Here is a 19628-nt window from a genome sequence, read left to right on the forward strand (position 1 = left end):
TCCATGACCTACACAAATCCAATAACAAAGAAATAAAAGTCATGCAATGCATGCGGCAAAATGAGTCAAAAGAAAAGGAACAGTATAGTAAATTAAGCTAATGCTAATATAGTTTTAAGGTCATATTATCTGAAACTTAGTATAGAACATAAAAAAGCTATATTTAAAATTAATGGCAATTTTGCAACAAAAAGAATGGATAGCATGAAACAGAAAAAAAAAAAAGCTGAGATTCAAACTGGCAAACAGAAGTGGGTCACAATGTGCCACCAGATTAGTTAACAGAAAAAAAATAGAGAGACACCCTCCACAGCTATGTGGAAACTAAAGATCTAAAAATATCTTAATAAGGGGTACACACAGCTTGTACAGAAGATATTGCAGTTAGTTGATTGATAGTGTGAGAGTTATGCCTCTAAAAAGCTTATTTTATACTACAGAGCATACCTTATTATAAAGTCAGATATTGCCAAAGCAATAAACTGGCATCAAAAAATCATGCAGGCTCGAAAAAAAAAAATAGCCAGTTGGATGGAAGCATTCTCCATAGCTCCAAATTTAAATGTGGGGTTGCATTTAAGGCCATCTTTTTATATTTTGTGTACTGCAATCAGGTGGACACACCAGGGGCCCGATTCCAAAAGAGCTGCTCTCGGTGTAAGTCTGCCCTGATTCTAAAAGACTTGCTGTCCATGTAAGTGACTTACTTCCACTCAAGGCCTGTCTATAAACAGGCTTACACTGTGGGCCAGATTTGAAAAGACCTGTTTTCAGTGTAAGTGGTCACTTACACTATGAGCAAGTCTTTTGGAATCGGGCCCCAGGTGTATACAGAGGGTCCTCTAGACTGCTTCTTGCTAAGGGAAATTCTGTCCAGAACTAATTTATACCCAACAAACAAGTATGTCAGTGTCATCAAAACAAGACAAAACAGAAAAAGAACGAAAAATATACATGCACACAAAAAGACTATTTGGAAAACATTTATTTCCACTGTATACAAAATAAATGGATCTCAAGAGTTACATTCAGTGACCTGTACAATGAACATCACATTAAATGATAACACTATCCTTTTCTTTAAAAAGTGATGCAGCAATGTGCCATTAAACAGCGCAAAAGATGTCCAAAACTTGAGTTAGCTGTGGTAAAGAAAAGTGATGCTAATGTTAGATGTAAACTACAAAACATAGGCCATTATTTTCAGAAAAATAAATAGAAATATTTACAGAAAATGATAAAAATTTTGTTTCACTGTCTACAAATATTTCATATGCAACATTTGAACATATAAATTTTAAAAGTAATAATTTATAAATAAATAAAAGGCAATCAGAAAATAAATGCTCAGAAACTACTTAATAAAAGCTCTGTGCTAAGGTACCGCAAAAACAGCGACAGTTAACACTTGCCTTACCAGTATGTCATCATCCATTTTGATGCATCTGAAAAATCCCCCACAGTTGTCCAAAGTGACTCACATCTGCTAAAGTATTAACAGCACACTAGTGTTGAGCTAACACTAAGAAGCACTTAAAAATACAGCCATTAAATGGGAAACTGTTAAATTTAAATGTAGCAACTGTCTAAGAAACTATATAGCAAGATAGTTTTCAAATATTATTAAATTAAAATGCCCTCTTCAAAACAAGTGTCAAATACATCTCTTTTGTAAACTACAAGATATTTAAAATTACTTGTATGTGCAGGCTGAACATTCTGCATATAAGAAAGTAGCATCAATTAATTGTGCATGTAGCATCCAGTTGTTACACACTAGAATAACTCAAATGGAACCCAAATGTACCAACAAATGCAAAAAAGGAGAAAGGCTGCATGGTCCTCCATCTCCCACAGTAGAATTCATTAATAATCTACGTGCACATCCTTCATATTTACTACATAAAATGTTGGTTTGTCTGCACTGTAAAGAGCAAGTTTAACAATGCATTTTCCTGACTAGAGAAACATCCGCCACACTGCAGACAAGAAAACTGTAATGAAATGACAACAGCGTAACAAATTGATGATCCTTTAGTCCAGGCCAAATGTTACTAGTAATGCAGTGAAACTTGTTACTTTCGCTACATTTCATTTTGCAGGGTTGTCTGCATTTTACATAATTGCATCATATTTGCTTATATGTGAAATTATGTTTACATTGCTGTACTTGCTTCATGCAACTTTTAGCAGTGTACACTGTACTATTTATAGGCTTAATGCATGTTCTCCAAGACACAATACATAAGCAAGCTGTTGTACTAACATTCCATCCTCAGTAAAACTAAAGTGTTTACAACTTCATCCAATCCGGTACCTTTATATATTTGGGGGAGGGGAAAAAAAAAAAAAAAACAACAAATAAAAACTGCAGTTAGGATACCAGTTCTCTTGTCTGCATGTGTTACCACCCAGTATAGATTGCAGAGTAAAAATCTTGTTTTACAAACCAATGAATTGACAACAGCTGAAAATGATTATGTGGCTTGGAAATTCAAAATGCTAAGCCTGTTTCAAGTAAATGACAATAAGTCAAAAAGTGTTACAATTCAATTCAACAGTGACATTATTTTTACTAAAATAAGTACAACTTTAAACTGCTTCAACTTAACATTCAAATAAATAAAAGGAGCCTCAAGTTTGATGCTCACAAGTAGGGCATGTGAAATCAGAAACAATAACCCCACTAAAATAATTCCTTCATCATCACCAGATGATGACATTTTAACTGGCAAGTTGTCAATCAATAAAGTGAAGGTAGAACTTTTGTTTTTCTTTAAAAATAGCTATGATTGGTGCAATTTAACTATAATTTATGGTTTCACAAGACCTTGGCTTTCCTGTGACTGTTAAAAATCAATTTATTTGAAAAAATGTTAAATGCTATTACACATTAAATTTCCCAAATGCTGATGAAATACCTTAACAAAACAAAATTCATAAAATACATAAAAACAAAAAATAAAAGCAGCATGTCTTTGAAATTATGTGAAAAGAATTTCTTTAAATACTTTAGATTTATATGCATAACAAGTACATTTAAACAATTTACAAAATATGTATATTATATATCAATATTTTACGCATACAAGAAATGTAAACCTAACAAATGATATGCTGGTGTATTCCTTAGGTGAGAATTATAACTTTCATTCATAGAATAAAGAGGTCTTCAATCATCACAAAACCAAACACCACAAAACAAGGTAAATGCAGAATGGTGGCCTTTCTTGTATTCCAAACCTGCTGCATTCTGTAAGCAGAGTCAAGCCAGTAGTTATCGGAGGTCTGACAAGTGACAACTATCAAAGGTCTAAGCTAACAACTTAAAAACACATGGGGAGCTATCCTAACTACAAGTACATATGTCTACAAATACATAACCCCCATAAATATATTCTGAGATCTCACTGTGGGTCCGGAGTTCTGCAGAGGTCTGTTAACTCTACCTCCCATTTACAGCAGATGTAACACATTTATATAGTCCATTTCAGTTTGAACATTTGCTGGAATGTTAACGAACTTGTAAAACAAGCACAAAAATATACGGAAGCAGCAGGGAAGTATGCAAAATAATAGTACATGTGACACAAAAACAAGTGCATAACTAAGTTCAAAAGCAAAAACCATGCATGTTATGGTGTAGTCTAGGGTGCCTACCTGCAGAACTGACTGTCAATTCATACACCTAGTGCATGAAACTCTGATGAACTAAACAGGTCTGTCAAATTATGGGATCATGAAAACTAAGACCAGCAGTGTTGTCATACCATCAGCATCATCTGTCAAGTTATTAACCATATAACAAACACATTGAGGACATATTTATGGAAAAATCTGCACATAAAATGCTTTAAAGACACTATTTAAATCCTGACAAAACAGCTTTGATACATAGTTACAACTGGATCCACCATTAAAAGTTAATCACATTTATGAAATGTACATAGGTAACACCTTACAACAACTTATGGTGCTCCATTGTCAAATGTTTAGCCACCTCACAACCTCTTACTTAGCTTTGCTGCAGTTTACTTAAGCTGCAGCAGGACCCTCCTAATGATGGAATGGTTTGCGTTACACATTATGAAACATACACTCCAACACAAAGCAGGTACCAAAAAATATGCCATCTGGTAGAGCAACCTTTCAGGTTTGTGCGCTTGTTTGCTTTCCAATTACCTTTACACCATAAGGTTACTACAGTTCATAAATGAATACAGGCATTGAATGGTATGGGACAATTTTGCATAAAAGTCACTGAAGTTTAAAATACGACAGTCAAGGGTTCTCACATCCAAACCAAAACAGACTGCGTCCTCCTTGTTCAGAAAACTTCTCAATGGTTTACTCTCAACTGTAAATGCACTTTTACACCTTACAACAACAGATACTCTATCCTATTTTATACCATTACTCATTGCTTTCTTAGAATATTCTCACTTCACAGATCACACACCTGAAAATCAAGTCCAAGATGTCAGTAAAACGTTTCTTACTTTCACACACGTTTTCTGGCCTTAGTATCTGGTTACCGCACGCTCCTCATTAACCATTTAACACATCCATATACCTTGCCTATATGCAGCTCTCTGAAGCCCCACTACATACATTCCTGAGCCTTTTCCCTTTCCAAATATTCTCTTCACGTCATCTCAACATCCCTGGAATCACTCTCTCACCATTTCCACTGACATATGCTTCACCTCTTCAATGTCACAGACTAATCATGTGGAATTCAGGAGCTCTTTTTTTTTTTTTTAGGGAGGGGGGTGCTGCTACTGATGAACTGCCTTTTACTAATATTTCAGTATCAGAATAGCTCATCAATGACACTGATTGAGGATGGCAACTCCAGTATGACATCAGGACCCTGTGATATAGGAAGCACTGGGAAAGTGGTCTACAACATATAGCGCCATGTGACTTCATCCACCCTTCAAGTGTTTGTATGACTTTACCATGCCTATCTCATTTCATGTCAGTAATTTAGAAAGGTAATGTGTGTGCATCTTAATACCAAAACCATTCTGACACCTCTATAAAAAGTACTATGGTGCAGTCAGGATGAAAATAATCTATGCCAGCCCACTGAAAATCAAGTCTTTTTAAAACAAGTCACTCGCATGCAAAGTGGTTGACTGCTATATGAGCTGCCACTTTTGTATGAGGACAGACCATCACCCTTCATGCCGGAGGACTACACTCCCAGTACATCATAACACCACAGTTAACTTTCAGGTTGCTACACTTTAGGACACGAGACAAATCCCATATGCAGTGTTTATGGCAAGTGATATTAGTTAAGCACTTGGCCCTCTCACAATTACGACACTAGATGGAAACACTCTGTAGCCTTGTTTGACTAATTTCTCTATCAGGTGGCGCACTGGTGCACTGGTTAGTGCTGATGCTTCAAAGTTCTGTGTTCTCCAGTTTACTTCTCAGCTGCAGTACATGCTAAGCAAAGTCTGCATATCCCCCTTGAATGGGCCCCTCTTGCTTCTCCCATCCCAAAGATATGGTCAAACAAGTGAGATAATCCCACAGACTGCCCATAGATGCATGCTTCCTGTAAAAGGCTGCTGCACTGCTCAGAATCCATAAGCTGCCATACCCTACCTGCTTTCTGGGATAGGCTTGGAGTCCCCTGCAACTTTCAAAAAGATAAAGGGTGTGTCAGAAGATGAAAAAATAGACAGTAAGGCACATTTATTTATTCTTTGCTGATCAGCTTACTCCCACTATGCCAGTGGCCTCTTCAGTGGAAACCCAAGGTGGTGTTTATATTACCAACAAAAATGTGGTCAGGGTATTAGGAAACCTCTCCTACTCTTTTCAGTAGACGCCATAGGATCTTTTACATCCACCTGACCTACCACCAACTTCAGCAGATTGGATCATGGTTTAAAGTCTCTTCCGAATATAATGCAATAAATAAAATATCTCCTTAATGCCACCAGAATGAAATACAGAGAAACAGATGTATTTGACAGATTCTCTACAAGATGACAGGCAGATATGTGTTGTAGTTGCTAATATCCTCTCACCCCAAGTAACTCCACTCATGGACTTGAGTACAACAAGAGATACTACTTCTGGTGTCTCGTACAACAAGAGATACTACTTCTGGTGTCTCAGCAGGCAACAAACACAAAGATCTTCTCAAAACAAGAAGGGAAAATAAGTTTGGGTCAAGTTACATGGAGCCCAAATATATTTCACATCACTGGCTTATGTTCTCTTTTCCTAGATAACATTTTCAAATAAAGTTTGTTACTTCTCAAAATTTTACAAACATTCCAGCTTAAAGACATACTATAACAAAAGTTGCCTGTTTTAACCAAACTTTGACTGGCTTGTATTCTCTTGTCAGTCACACTCTCCCTACAGTGAACGGACATTAGACTTGCAACAAAATATTTACTTAATTTCATAACGGTGATTAGGTAACTCTGATTAAGCTGTTGGTTTGTTTTCAGAGGAAACTTGCGGCAATACTTAGTCTGATGAAGGGAAATTTAGTCAGGGCAATAAGGTAACACCCCTAAGTATATTCAAATAAATTCCAAGGGATCTTAAAAAAGTTACTAATAACTCATACAGATAACAGCCAGAGTTTTAAGATCTCCTACAAACAAAGGTCAGCACCTTAGAAGCACAGCACCCCAAAGCTGCATGCAGTGTCAGAACTGAAACATGAATTCAAGCCACTAAGTATGGGGATAGATTTACACATCTGTGATCATGTTTGTGTGTACCTTGCAAACTTTCCTGACTACAGCTAGTCAAAAGACACATTTTTGGCATTAGTATATATCAACTGTATGATGTACAGGAACCCACTGAAAGAACCACAATAGAAAAATCAGTGCAGCATTTGAAGACAATAAATACGAAAAATATACAGAGACAGACGTACTCCTTTTGGCCCAATAAAAGGAGTCTAGTCCAGTAAATAAAACTGAATTCTGCACCGCTCGAAACAAATCAACAAAACACATCTGGACTTGTGGCAAGAAAATGAAGGCAATGCTTCCTTAGGTAAAATACTGTATTAGAGAGGACAGAAAAACACCAAAAGTCTAATCTTTACAAGAATGCAAATAAAAGGGCAGGAATCTGCTCTGCTTTAAGGGAAATAACAAAAAATCTGAATAATAAGCCTACTTTCAACTTTTCTCTTATTCAACATAACTAGACCTTACTAAAATGAGCTAAAAAATCTCTGGATGGATGATCATTTAACACCAGGATCCATCTGGAGTAATCTCAGTGCTGTGTGAATCAGTGGTCTCTCTCCCTCTCTCGCTCACTTTCTCTTTCTCTTGAAAACTAAAATGACAAGTGCCACAGAAACGCATTCTGCCACAGAAATATATTTTCATTTTTTTTTTTCAAGAAGGTGCTACTGTAAGTGCTTTACAGCTAAATTGTGCTTACTACACAAACAGAATTTAAACAAACATTTTAACTTTACTTCACATCTGAAATTCCACTGCCTAATAGATGAATCAAATAAGAAAAGCAGACTTTCAAAAACATTTTGGGATACTCTGTGCATGAGTGGAATAGTGGAGAGAGAGTCTCCAAAAATATGGACATGACTCATACCAACAGTTAGCTGTCTGCTGGTCATACCCATATCTCACACTCTGCACATCAAATACCTGCAAAATGGAATGCAGAAAGGTTAAAAAGATAAATCAGTGAGCTAGTAGCTGTTGTCATATATGCATAAACAACCTGAAAGCTATGCTGCAAATAACTACAATACAACCTGAGGCAGAAGCTAGCCATCTTGCAGAACCACAAAGTAAATCTCATTATATTTCAATAGTCATTCTTCCAAAAAGATTTTACAGTTCAAACCGCTGATGCCATACAAAGTACAACTGGAGTTTCAGAACTATTCTGTGCTTCTACAGTAGCAGAACACAACATAACCATTTTAAAAGTACAGTGCTTTCCTCTGTGTTGTTTCTGTTGCACAACAATGTCTCTGACTTACACGATTGGCAACATTACAGCTTACGGGATATTTTGAAGTTTGTTTGATCTAGGATGAATCGGGTCCCAAAAGTGAGAAACCAATATGGGCACCTACAGTACAATAAAGTACATTAGGTCACTTTTTCTCAGCTAGGAGTAAGAGCCCTGTGTAGCTTTGTTGTTGCCTGTTGACTTGACAATAGTGATGACGCTGGTAGTGGTAACTTTGGTGGGAGTGATAGTGCCATGTGACACTGTCCTCGCAAAGCTTTGAAGTGCCTCATACTTGGAGCGCAGAGCCTCCAGTTCAAGCTTCATGTTGGCATTTTCTCTAGCTAGTTTATCCACTTCTCGCTCAAGCTCAGATTTCTGCTTCTCCAGTTCTTCTTTCTGACAGACACGCTTAACACGACAGCTGGCTGCATAGCCACGGTTCTTTAGTGTGCGCCTGCGTTGTTTCAGTCGGATCACATCTTCCTTTGTCAGCCCCCGAAGGTGATGATTTAGCTCCCTCACAGACATTGTTACCAGCTCATCATCGGAAAGCACAGGTGTGTTCTCACCCATCTCCCTCTTAATCTATAAAAAAAAACCAAAAAAAAACACAGGGTTAAGAAATAAGAAATAGCAATACATTAATTTTTCAAAACAATTAAAAATAATGAGACTAGCCCATCAAAAGCTTATATACACTATGATATATTTACACGTTTACATTACTTAATATAAAATATTCTATATAGTACAACTAATTTATACATTTGATTACTTATCCTTAACTTGGCTGTCACGATATGCTTCTGAATGCCATTATTTTTCAGCAGACACCCTATGTACACTTTAAAAACTGGAAATAATTAGTGCAATAGAACTATAGCAGAACATGTGTTCCGACTACTAGATGCAACAACTCATTGCTGTAACAGTACATACCCATAAGCAGCCCACATTATCAGACATTTGAAGTTTTTCATACACAGACAGGGTAGTTGTTCATAGTATAAAGCGAATATGTTGAGAATGAAGGTGCACAAAAAAAAAAAAAAAAAACCTTGGGAGATTGGGTATAAATATAAATTTACATTTTCAGAAATTATTTAGCAAATATTCAGACTCCTCTAAACTACAAAGGAATAAATATCCCTTATATCAAGAAATATGCCCTAGCCTCAAAGGCTGATATAACTCTGAGCTATCAATTCTCTTTCTGGTCTCAGGATTTAACATTATGTGGTTTTCCTAAGAAGTCACAGCCCACAATTAAAAATATTTCCTGGAAAAACCTCTTCAACTAGAACTCTTTTACACATCACTAAAGCTAGGAGAAAAAAAGTTCTATTATTTCTCCCACCTACACAGTTAAAATGCTTCAAACTCCAACCAAATATGCTTAGCTTACAGTGAGACAGGGAGTCTCATTAGTAGTACATCACTAATAAAGCTTTTATCCAAACTTATCTATCATGGGCAGCCAGGACCCCCACTTACAAGCTGTTATTCTTATCTACTTGATGGTTAAACATAACGGAAGATGGCACACCATGACTCACAACAAAGGAGGAAGGAGAGGAAGTGATGGCTCACATGTTTATGCACCATATTCTCCAGTGGGAATCATGCAATCTATAAGATTGATTAGATTGCCTGCTGAATTAAGGTGAGCAGACAGTCTACAGAATTTTAAAAACAAGGTGGATCCATGGCATTGAGACTGGGTCTTCCGGACTTTCTTTTCTTGGAAGTTAGCTGGTGAAGATCTTGTATGAAGCCCTAAAACATTATAAACCTTGTAAACTTAAACCAGGGATGAGGAAGCCCTACAGCGAAGATTTACATGCCAGGTTATTAGATTATTAACCCTATTCTGTACATTTGGGATAAACACAAGATGGCCAATGCACTACTGTAAAGACCTGCAAAGCTACAGCCAATATCAAACTTTAAATATGCATTTTCTGTAGAATTTGAAATCATCCTCCCTTATGCCAGGCTCCTCCCTTAGCAATACTCTCAAGTGTTGTCAAAAAAGCATTACTGCGAAGTGTAAAGGCTCTCTGCAGTGGTGGTGCCGCCTCACAGTTAGACGTTGCCCGTTCGATTCTCAGTTAGAGCGTCTTCTGTGTGACGACATGCGTGAATGGGCATTCCTTTGTTGAAGGTTGTGTGTTAGACCCGGCAAGCCAGCACGTAAAACTCTACTGCCAATCATTAGTGGACCGGAGTTCCACTGTGGCGACCCCTAACCGGGAAAAGCCGAAAGACACAAAGGCTCTCTGAGCAAAGGAGAGATTTTGCAGGGCTACCTTAAGGCTCAGCACAGCATGCCAAGCCATCTTTTGGAATCTCTGACCTTCAATGAATGAGTTCAACATCTTGGTGAAAGCATTTACTCAGCTTTTATACATAGCTTTTGTAATCAGACACCAGATCTGACACACAAAGGGATAAACTATCCAAACTTGTATATTACAAGTCTTGTACAAGGTACAACCTTTTCTGAAAATAACAGTAACTCAAGGTAGGGAGGGTAAAATGAGATGGGATGATGAGTTTACAGAACATTTCTTCTAGCAGTTTCTCCACCCAACAAGCAATATCCTTTGTCTTCTACACTTACAGAAGATGTGAGCCAGATGCATACAGCTGCAGTCTTCGGAATAGGGGCATTGTCATTTTGCACGTCTTGGTGATGGGCTTCCCACTCTCCACTCACCCTCTACCCATTAATTCTCCTTACACTACAGGATCATCACAGTACAGTATGGAGTTGACAGCCATCTACAAGGGCCATCATACAGACAGGCATGGGGGCATTATTTGCTCCTTCACCAACCTCCCAGCACTGAGGGTACCTGTGTAGCCTATCATGTATGGCTTATCCCCACCCCCATCTTGGGAGGTGGATGAGCTTCCAGCATTACGGCTGGGACCAACAGCATCTTCCTCCTGTGCATGTATATGTACTCTCTCCGATGAAGGCTACCAATGGACCTTGTGCTGGTGACATACTTTCATCATGATGCTGCACTTCATTAAAGATGAGAGACTCCAAAGGATGGCTTAGCATGCTGTGCTGAGCCATAAGGTAGCCCTGAAGCTGAGCAAGAAAAAAACATGACAGGAAAGGCTGCAAGTGCAGAGACAAGAGACAGTGTAGTGGGGCAGATCTGTGAGAATCAGAACATTTGTTAGTATCACGGGAGATAACCAGGTCAAAGTGCGCCACAATACAGATTCAAGTTATGATTTCATTATCTGCCAATAGGTACCTTCTTGGAGATAATAAAGTAGGTTGCTTGGTAGTTCAGTTAACACATGCAAGAGCTCTAATTTATCAGGAATGAATCTCTGTATGATGGCTGATTTGCTTACCAGTTGAAAGTGTGTTGACAAAGGTCAGAAACGTTTGCCTCTAGGACTCTACTATCTATATTTTGACACTGAATAGAATAAAAAAATGCAAATAATGGTGGGAAATGCATTTCTGTATAAAAATGATTTGGAAAAAATAACCAGTTTTATGAGAGAGAATCCATTTTAATTAAGACTGTAAACAGTTTGGGAATATGGACTAGAGGATGCGAAAATTTATTATGCTACATATTAACAATGGAAAATTTTGTTAGACCATCTCCCTAATCAAACATTTGGTTAATTAAAAAATAGGCCTTTAATGCACTGTAGAGAGTAATATGAACTACTTATTTTTGCTGGTGAAGGGCATATGAAGGAAGTATGAGACAAAGTGGTTTCAGAAACATAGGAGTATGAAGCATTCATAAACGAATACAAGATACAAAGCCAATGACAGCTTGTAGCCAGGGTCAGAAAGGTAAAACAGAAACCTTTAGAAGGTAAGCTCAGAAAGATAAATAGGAGGGAAGAATAAATGAAAATGGCAGATGAGGACAATGAGGAATTTATTGGGAGTAGGTAGACTTCATGGTGTGGATGGATGAAGCCTTAACTGCAGCCCAGGGAATTTCACTAGTGGACTCAAACATATTGTGCAGCTGCATAAATGTAATCTAAGCACTATGTTTAGTATGCTGCCATGATTTACAGACATGGATTTCATCAATGAAGAGCACCATACAGATGCCGGTTGACTTCTACGAATGGCACTGGGTATGCACAGTACACAGTGGTGTTAAATGCACATCAGTAACAGTACGCAGTGGTGTAAAATGCACATCAGTAACAGTACAACAGTACGCAGTGGTGTAAAATGCACATCAGTAACAGTATGCAGTGGTGTAAAATACACATCAGTAACAGTAAGTAGCGGTGTACTATGCACAGCAGTACTCCCGCCCCCATTTGCATACAGCTGCCTGGCTACACCATTTTTACTTCATGACTCTAGTGCTATCCCCATGGGCTGGGACAGTACCAACGGTAGGTTGGGCAGGGGAAGTGGAGTAGAGAAGTCTGCAGCATCACACACACACACTAGCCCTACATGCTAGGGAGGATTTTTTGGTATGCCCCAACTGGGCAGAGATTGTATGCACACCACCTCATGCAATGTCATCTAACTTGAGCCTAACTCCTTCAGATGCCACAGTTTTACTAGTACTTTGTTCGGCAATTATAGCACAACACCAGGAACATATTTTCAACACAGACAGAAACTCCTCCCTCCAGAAATGGGTTAAACAACAAATCTGCTCCTTCCCTCGAGTCTCTCCTTGGTTTCTCCAGCACCCAAGCTGCAAGTCAATCTCATGTTGCCTGGGTTGCAGTATGGGCTCCATCTTTTATGTCACGGAGCCAATGCACATCAGTATTTTTGAAAGAGGAACAGCTCTGTCACATGACAATTTTACAAAGTGCAGACGGAAACAACTCAGTAAAAAGTTTAATATATCCTGATAAGTAGAGCAAGCAAAAATTATGGTGGTTAATGGAAAGAATGCTGGGGAAAAAAATTGAGGATAGAAAACCGGTAAGATCAGGAAGCCTCTAATAGACAAGTTGACTCTCCTATTGATTAGTAACTACGTAACAGGGTATGCTGCCGTTTCCATCAATGTTCTGCTCCACCATCAAGCCCAACAGCAATTCATAAAAAGGTTTCACCCATTAGGCGTGATGGTAGGGCTGGGTTAATTACTACATTACAATAATGAGGGGATCCAGAGCTGTTGGTGCTCCCACTGATAAGTGCTCAGCAATGTCACTACATGGGTGCAAACTAAATACAGATTCTTTCAAACAAAGGCAATGTGTTGAGGTTCAACCAAAGGTACAGATGGTACCTTTACTTTAGTCTTGCACTAAAACAGATGGGGAACAGTCCCCATTACTAGGCATCTTTGGATTCCTCTGTCAGGAACAATGTCCAGTTTCATCTTTCAGGTATTCCTTCACTGTAGTTGATTCACCCTCCCAGAACCACTGGCCTATGCTCCAAGTCCCCTTTCACAAAGGGCAAATACTCTCCGACTGGTCTTCTCTTAGCCCTCCTTTTTTATATGTACTACATTTGACAGCTCATTAAATAAGCCTGCTCCAATAACATTGCCAGGTACACTTCTGATCTTAATGAAAAAGACAGAATTGAATAGAAACACTTACTTCATTTAAAAGAAACATTGCTCTGTTTACAATGTATTATTTATGTCACTTGTCCTCTTCCATATGGTGAGAGCCAAGCCCTCCCTACATTCACAAATTATAGGCAAACATATCAAACCAAGATGAAAAAGGTGTCCTGTAATAATAATATAACCTGTCATCTATCATCTTCTACTACTCAGACTATAGTCTTCATATTTCTCTAGTAATAATCATATTTTGGGCCAAAATTTAAAAGTTAACCACTGTTTTTGGATCTGAACATCAGCATATTATTTTCTTTTACTTGACTTTATATACATGAAATTAAAAAAAGTCAAAAACTCTAAGAAATGAAAAAGCAATCTCTATCTGCCCCAATAATGATATTACTAGGAGCTGCTAAAGCTACCCACAATAATAATTTTTGACCTGAACTGCACATAAGGGAACTACAATATCAGGAAAGCTTTGTACCATAAACATAAAACAGGTTGTCTAAGTACAGGGTACTGACAATTAATTGTTTTTAAATATACAGGGATAGAAAGGGATGTTTGTGAAATGTTTGAAATAATTACAATTATAGTTTAGCAGTTAAGCGTTTTTAAGGAAACAAAAAGGAAGAAACAATTTTTACTTTGAGTCACTTCTTCTTCTTTTGGCTTTTCCTGGTTAAGGGTCGCCTCAGCGAATCATCTGTCCGCTCATGATTGGCAGTGGAGTTTTACGGCGTTGAGTTGTCAGCCCGATGCCCAACCTTCCACAGAAGGCACACACATGCACACACTCACACCTAGGGCCAATTTAGAGTGTCAAATCCACCTACTGCATGTCTTTGGGATGTGGGAGGAAACCGGAGCACCCAGAGGAAACCCATGTGACCACAGGGAGGACATGCAGACTCCGCACAGAAGGCACTCCAGCCAAGAATCGAACCAGAGAACCTCTTGCTGTGAGGCGACAATGCTAACCGCTTGCACCACTGTGGCCGCCCACTTTACTTTGAGTCACTGATGTGTGAAATACTGCCTAAAGCAATAGAAAAAGCAAAAATTCTAAACCTTTTGTGATGAATTGTATGTCCATATGGGATACATAATAAGCAGATAAGACATTCAACTGAAAGAAAATACCCCAGGCCTGTGTAACTTCAACACTCAAGATAACTTTCATGAATCTTTTAAAAATGCACCATTCTCTGTTAAGAATACATCTTAAGAAAAATGTACAGTGCATACCATACTAACCTTGCAGCACTCCAAAATTTTAAGAGGAGGCGTGGTTAATCCAAGAAGCCATTCTTTGGAACAGTTTACACAGGCAAAAAAGTTGTGGATGGTAACGGAGATACTACAGTATGACTTAAGATACTGTAGATCATCATGTCAAACACAGCTATGAGATCAAGGAGGACCAAGACTAAATAAAACAGTTACTCTTTCACCAACTGAAGGTCGCTGGACATTCTTGAGAAGTAGTTTCTTTGCTATGACATATAAACTCCAGAGGTGATCCTCTGGAAAAGGACAGAGTTATACAGAAACAACTTTAAGTACTTTACATATAAAGACAAGGTTTGTGATGGGGCAGTATTTCTCAACAAGTCCAGGACTCAAACATTATTTCTGAGGACCAGAGACACCAAGGCCTTTTTGAGTAAGGTGGAAAAATAATGGACATCAATGAGATCTTGGCAATTTCAATAAATGACATGATCTAAAATCTCCAGGCAAACCAGAACAAGCCCACCAATACATGGGTCCATACCACTTGACAAAAATCAAATAACAAAATCAAGGAAACACACTCACTGCAATACGGAATCAAAAACTCTTGTACCATGACTACTTAAAAGACTCAAGTTGAAACCATGCAATGTGTTTAGACAAAGTGAGCAACCTCCAATATGATGGAAACATTCTCATTTACAAAGTACAGAGGAGCTGCCTCATAAATGGAAGACAAGGATTCTAGGTTGCAAGACTTGTTGGACTGCACAGCCTGTCTATAAAAACAGGATATCAGACAGAAGCAGCTGGGATCTTACTGGACAAGAAAACTGCCTTTTGATGTTGTTGTGTCTTTCGGTTTTTCCCGGTTAGGGGTCGCCACAGCGGAACTCCGGTCTGCTAATGATTGGTAATAGATTTTTACGTGCCGAGTTGCCAGTCCTGACGCACAACCTTCAACGAAGGTATGCCCATTCACGCATGTCTCCATACAGAAGACGCTCTAGCTGAGAACTGAACAGGACAACGTCTTACTGTGAGGCAGTGATCAAAAATTGGTAAAAAGAGCAAGAAGCTCACTCAGTCAAAAACTGAAACTGGTTCTTCTTTCACTGAAGAGACATCCTTTATCCTTCTCTCTCGTAAGCATATGCAGCTTAATCCAGTAGTCATGTGACCCAGTAGAGAAAGTACAGTTGTGTACACTTACCATAAGTGTATTCACTGTTGCAGTCATTACATTTGGGTTATCTGCTGGAAGGTTGCCCTAAGTTGGCCTGATTAACAAAGTCTTGGGTCCTGCGTCGGTTGCTGTCCCTTCTTCCATGAAGTCAGGTCGTCACGGGTATAAAACATGCAGCCAATGTCATTACATCAGTTTTTCTTGCCCCAGATGTCAGGTAACCCCCTAATGGGGAGCAAATAAACACAAATACACAAACTCAAACCTCCAACCAAAAGCAAATACACCAAAAAGGCTTTTAAGCATAGCAAAGGAAAGTAGTGGTATAGCCAGAAAAAAATATGGGGCTGGAGGGAGGGTAACCACAACTGCAACAATGAATACACTCTAACATCTACATTTATGGTAAGTGTACACAACTGTACTATGTTTTTCGTGTTTCACTGTTGCAGTCATTACATTTGGGTAGATTCCCAAAGCTATGGTTGGGAGGAGAAGTTTGTACAGCATTAGGGCCAGCTATAAGGCCCTGTAAGACAGCAGTGGCAAAACCAGCACTGGATTTAGAGAAAATTGGTAAATGATAATGCTTGGTGAAAGTATGTACAGAAATCCAGGTAGCAGCTTCTAGGATATCCCTGGTAGGGACACCTCTGAGAAAGGCTGCAGAAGTAGATGCAGCCCTGGTGGAGTGAGATCTGATCCCCTGGGGGATAGGCTTTCCATGGTGCTTATAGCAGAAATGAATGCAATGGCTTATCCATTTAGAAGTGGTTTGTTTTGAAATAGCCTTCCCCTCTGCCCCTGCAGCAAATGCTACCAGCAATTGTTCAGATTTTCTTTGAGATTTAGTCCTGTCCAAGTAGAATCTAAGTTGTCTGTGCACATCCAAGAAATGCAAAATCCATTCCCCTTTGTTCTGTGGACTGGGAAAGAAGGTTGGCAAATGAATGGACTGATTAAGAGCCACACTGGAAACCACCTTGGGCATAAAGGATGACTTGGTCCTGAGAGATACCCTGTCCGCCTGAAAGATGATGAAAGGCTCCACTGCCATAAGGGCCTGTAATTCAGATATCCTTCTAGCTGAAGTGATTGCTAAAAGGAAGGCTGTTTTCCAAGAAAGAAATTTTAAGTCTGCAGTAGCAGCTGGCTCGAAAGGAGGTAGAGTGAGTTTCTCCAAAACAAAGTTAAGGCCCAAGGCTGGGGTAGGAGCTCTCCTGGGTGGTCTCAAGTTATTTGCCCCTCTGAGACACTGCTTGAGCAGTGGATGAGAGAAGAGTGGTGGTTCTGTGTTATAACGAGCTGAAATAGCTGAGGCGTGGATTTTAATGGAGGAAAAAGACAAGCCCTTGTGAAGCATCTCAGTTAAGTATTGCAAAATCTGAGGTATACTGGGCGCTGCTGTGCTCATCCCTAAAGATTTGTTCCAGGCACAGAATCTTTTCTAATTTGTCAGCATATGATTTTCTAGTACTAGGTCTCCTCACCTCCAAGATGACATCCATCACAAGTTTGCTGAGGGATGATAAGGGTGAATTTAAGTGATTAGCCAGGCTGCAAGGTTCAATGTTGGAAGCTGAGGATGCAGAATTTGGTTCTCCTGCTGAGACAGCAGGGAAGGGGTCTGAGGCAGGTGCCATGGAGATATTTGTGACACACTGAGCAGGAGGGGGTACTATTGTTGGCGCGGCCAGTCTGGAGCAATCAAAATCATCCCTGGTTTGTCCTGTTTGACTTTTAGTAGAACAAGAAAAAGTTTCCCCAATGAGGTACTTAAGCTTTAAGTTGAAGACTTCGGTTCTGAAACTTGAAAATGAAAATTTCAGGAGTTGGCCGACTGGCACTTGCGAACTGCTTCTGCTTCGGGCTCTGCACGGCAAGAAAGACTGATGTAATGACGTCGGCTGCATGTTTTATACTCCTGACGACCAGACGTCATGGAAGAAGGGACAGCAACCGATGCAGGACCCAAGACTTTGTTAATTAGGCCGACTGAGGGCATCCTGCCAGCAGATTACCCAAATGTAATGACTGCAACAGTGAAACATGAAGAACATCAGGAATGCATAAAATGGGCATGATTCCCAACAGTAGAATTCAAAGTCTTATCACTAGTTAAGAATACCTACACCACCATGAAACAGTAGATGGTGGTGGTGGACAGCAGAGATCAAATCATGACTACAGATTTACTTAAATTCCTGAACTCCACCTGGTCAAGGTCACCACACCATACATGGGGAACTCCAACATAAAAATGTACCTGGTAGTCCAGTCATGAGATTAGTTACACCACCAAGCCAAAAGATACCATACACACTTTGAATACAGAAGTATGACCTGTAAAGGTCAGCTGCAGTGGAAGTGAATAAACAAACACAAATTTCTTCATAATATGGATTAATTTTTTTGGAAGACCCATTAACTCTTCATTGACCTAGATATTAAAGTCAACCAACACACAAGAGAATCAAGTAAACTCTTGAAAGAATATTTTCAGCAAGATGGATGCTAAACAAAGAAATCTACAAACTAACTTCCCATTACATACGCCATGTTTTTGGGATTGCCTACTGGTAATCAAGTCCAGGTGTGCTGTTACCTTAAAGCAGGTGACTACCCCCGATCCCACTTAGAGGACCAGAATAACAGACACTGGAAAGCACAAGCTGTGAACACATATAGGTAAAATTTATCACTCAATCAGATCTCCCACTTATAAAAGCAATGTCAATATCATGCAACATGTCCCAAATACTCCAAGGCTTGCTGCAGATGGATACTGCATTAGTGTAGAGAGGATACCGGCTAAATTCTTGGAGTCATAATCGTGATCCTCAGAAATTCAAGTGTGAATGAGGAGAAATACATACTAATATTCCTCATATTTTGGAGTACAGTAACAGGGATGTGGGAAGCACAGCTACACATGTAATGGGGTACAGAGGACTTTTCAAAAATACCTTACATTTATAACAATGGATTTTAGGCCTTAATCTGAAGTCTCAGGACTTGCAGCAATGGTTTCTGTGGTCCAAAAAGGGAGTCATGTACAGCACTCTGAAGGGGCACAAGAACAGGTCCTCTCATCTGGTCTGTGACAACACAAAGAATGGACCCCTGGCTGCCTCACATAGGAATGGTGAAGGAAAGACAGCATGGGACCTCATCTTGGGCTAGTGCTTGGACATAAGAACACAGATGTAGCCTCACTATCAACCCCCCACTCTGTGCCTTCTAAACTTCTGACATACAGAGTCTGGAAAAGTAAAGTACAGTTTTGTACCTACCATAAATGTAGATGTCCGATAGGTATGCATCTGCAGTCATAACATATGGGTTGTCCTGCCTCAGGCAGCCCTTCGGTCGGCCGGATTCCAAAGTCTGGGTCTGGCCTCGGCTGATGTCGCACTTTCCCCGACGTCAGAGCGTCTGGGGTATAAAAGCATCAGCCGACGCCATTTTCCTCAGTTTTTCATGCCCCAGATGCCAGGTGCCCTCTAGGAAGGCTAAATTTGGATAAATGCTGAGAAGTTCCAAACATTTGCAAATTATATACATGTATAAACAAACAAATACACCATAATAGATTCCCCCAGCTAGCTAAAAGAGGGGTAAGCACCCTAGGAATACCACAGAGGGGAAGGAGGGAGGGTAAT

The 19628-nt window shown here is 39.4% G+C and overlaps 1 protein-coding gene across 2 annotated transcripts in view; it reads right to left on the reverse strand.

The window, feature by feature from the left end:
* Positions 1-967: 967 nt before the first annotated feature.
* The window catches only part of MAFF (MAF bZIP transcription factor F), a 154017-nt gene continuing 135356 nt past the window's right edge, over positions 968-19628 (reverse strand). For both annotated transcript variants that reach the window (XM_044068464.1, XM_044068456.1), the window contains exon 3: positions 968-8571. In XM_044068464.1, coding sequence (XP_043924399.1) covers positions 8143-8571 — 429 coding nt within the window. In that variant the 3' untranslated portion in view covers positions 968-8142. The remainder of the gene's footprint in view (positions 8572-19628) is intronic.

The sequence above is a fragment of the Protopterus annectens genome, chromosome 1.part0 (genome assembly GCF_019279795.1).
Source record: "Protopterus annectens isolate FY-2018-M chromosome 1.part0, PAN1.0, whole genome shotgun sequence".
In the NCBI taxonomy this organism is placed as follows: Eukaryota; Metazoa; Chordata; order Ceratodontiformes; family Protopteridae; genus Protopterus; species Protopterus annectens.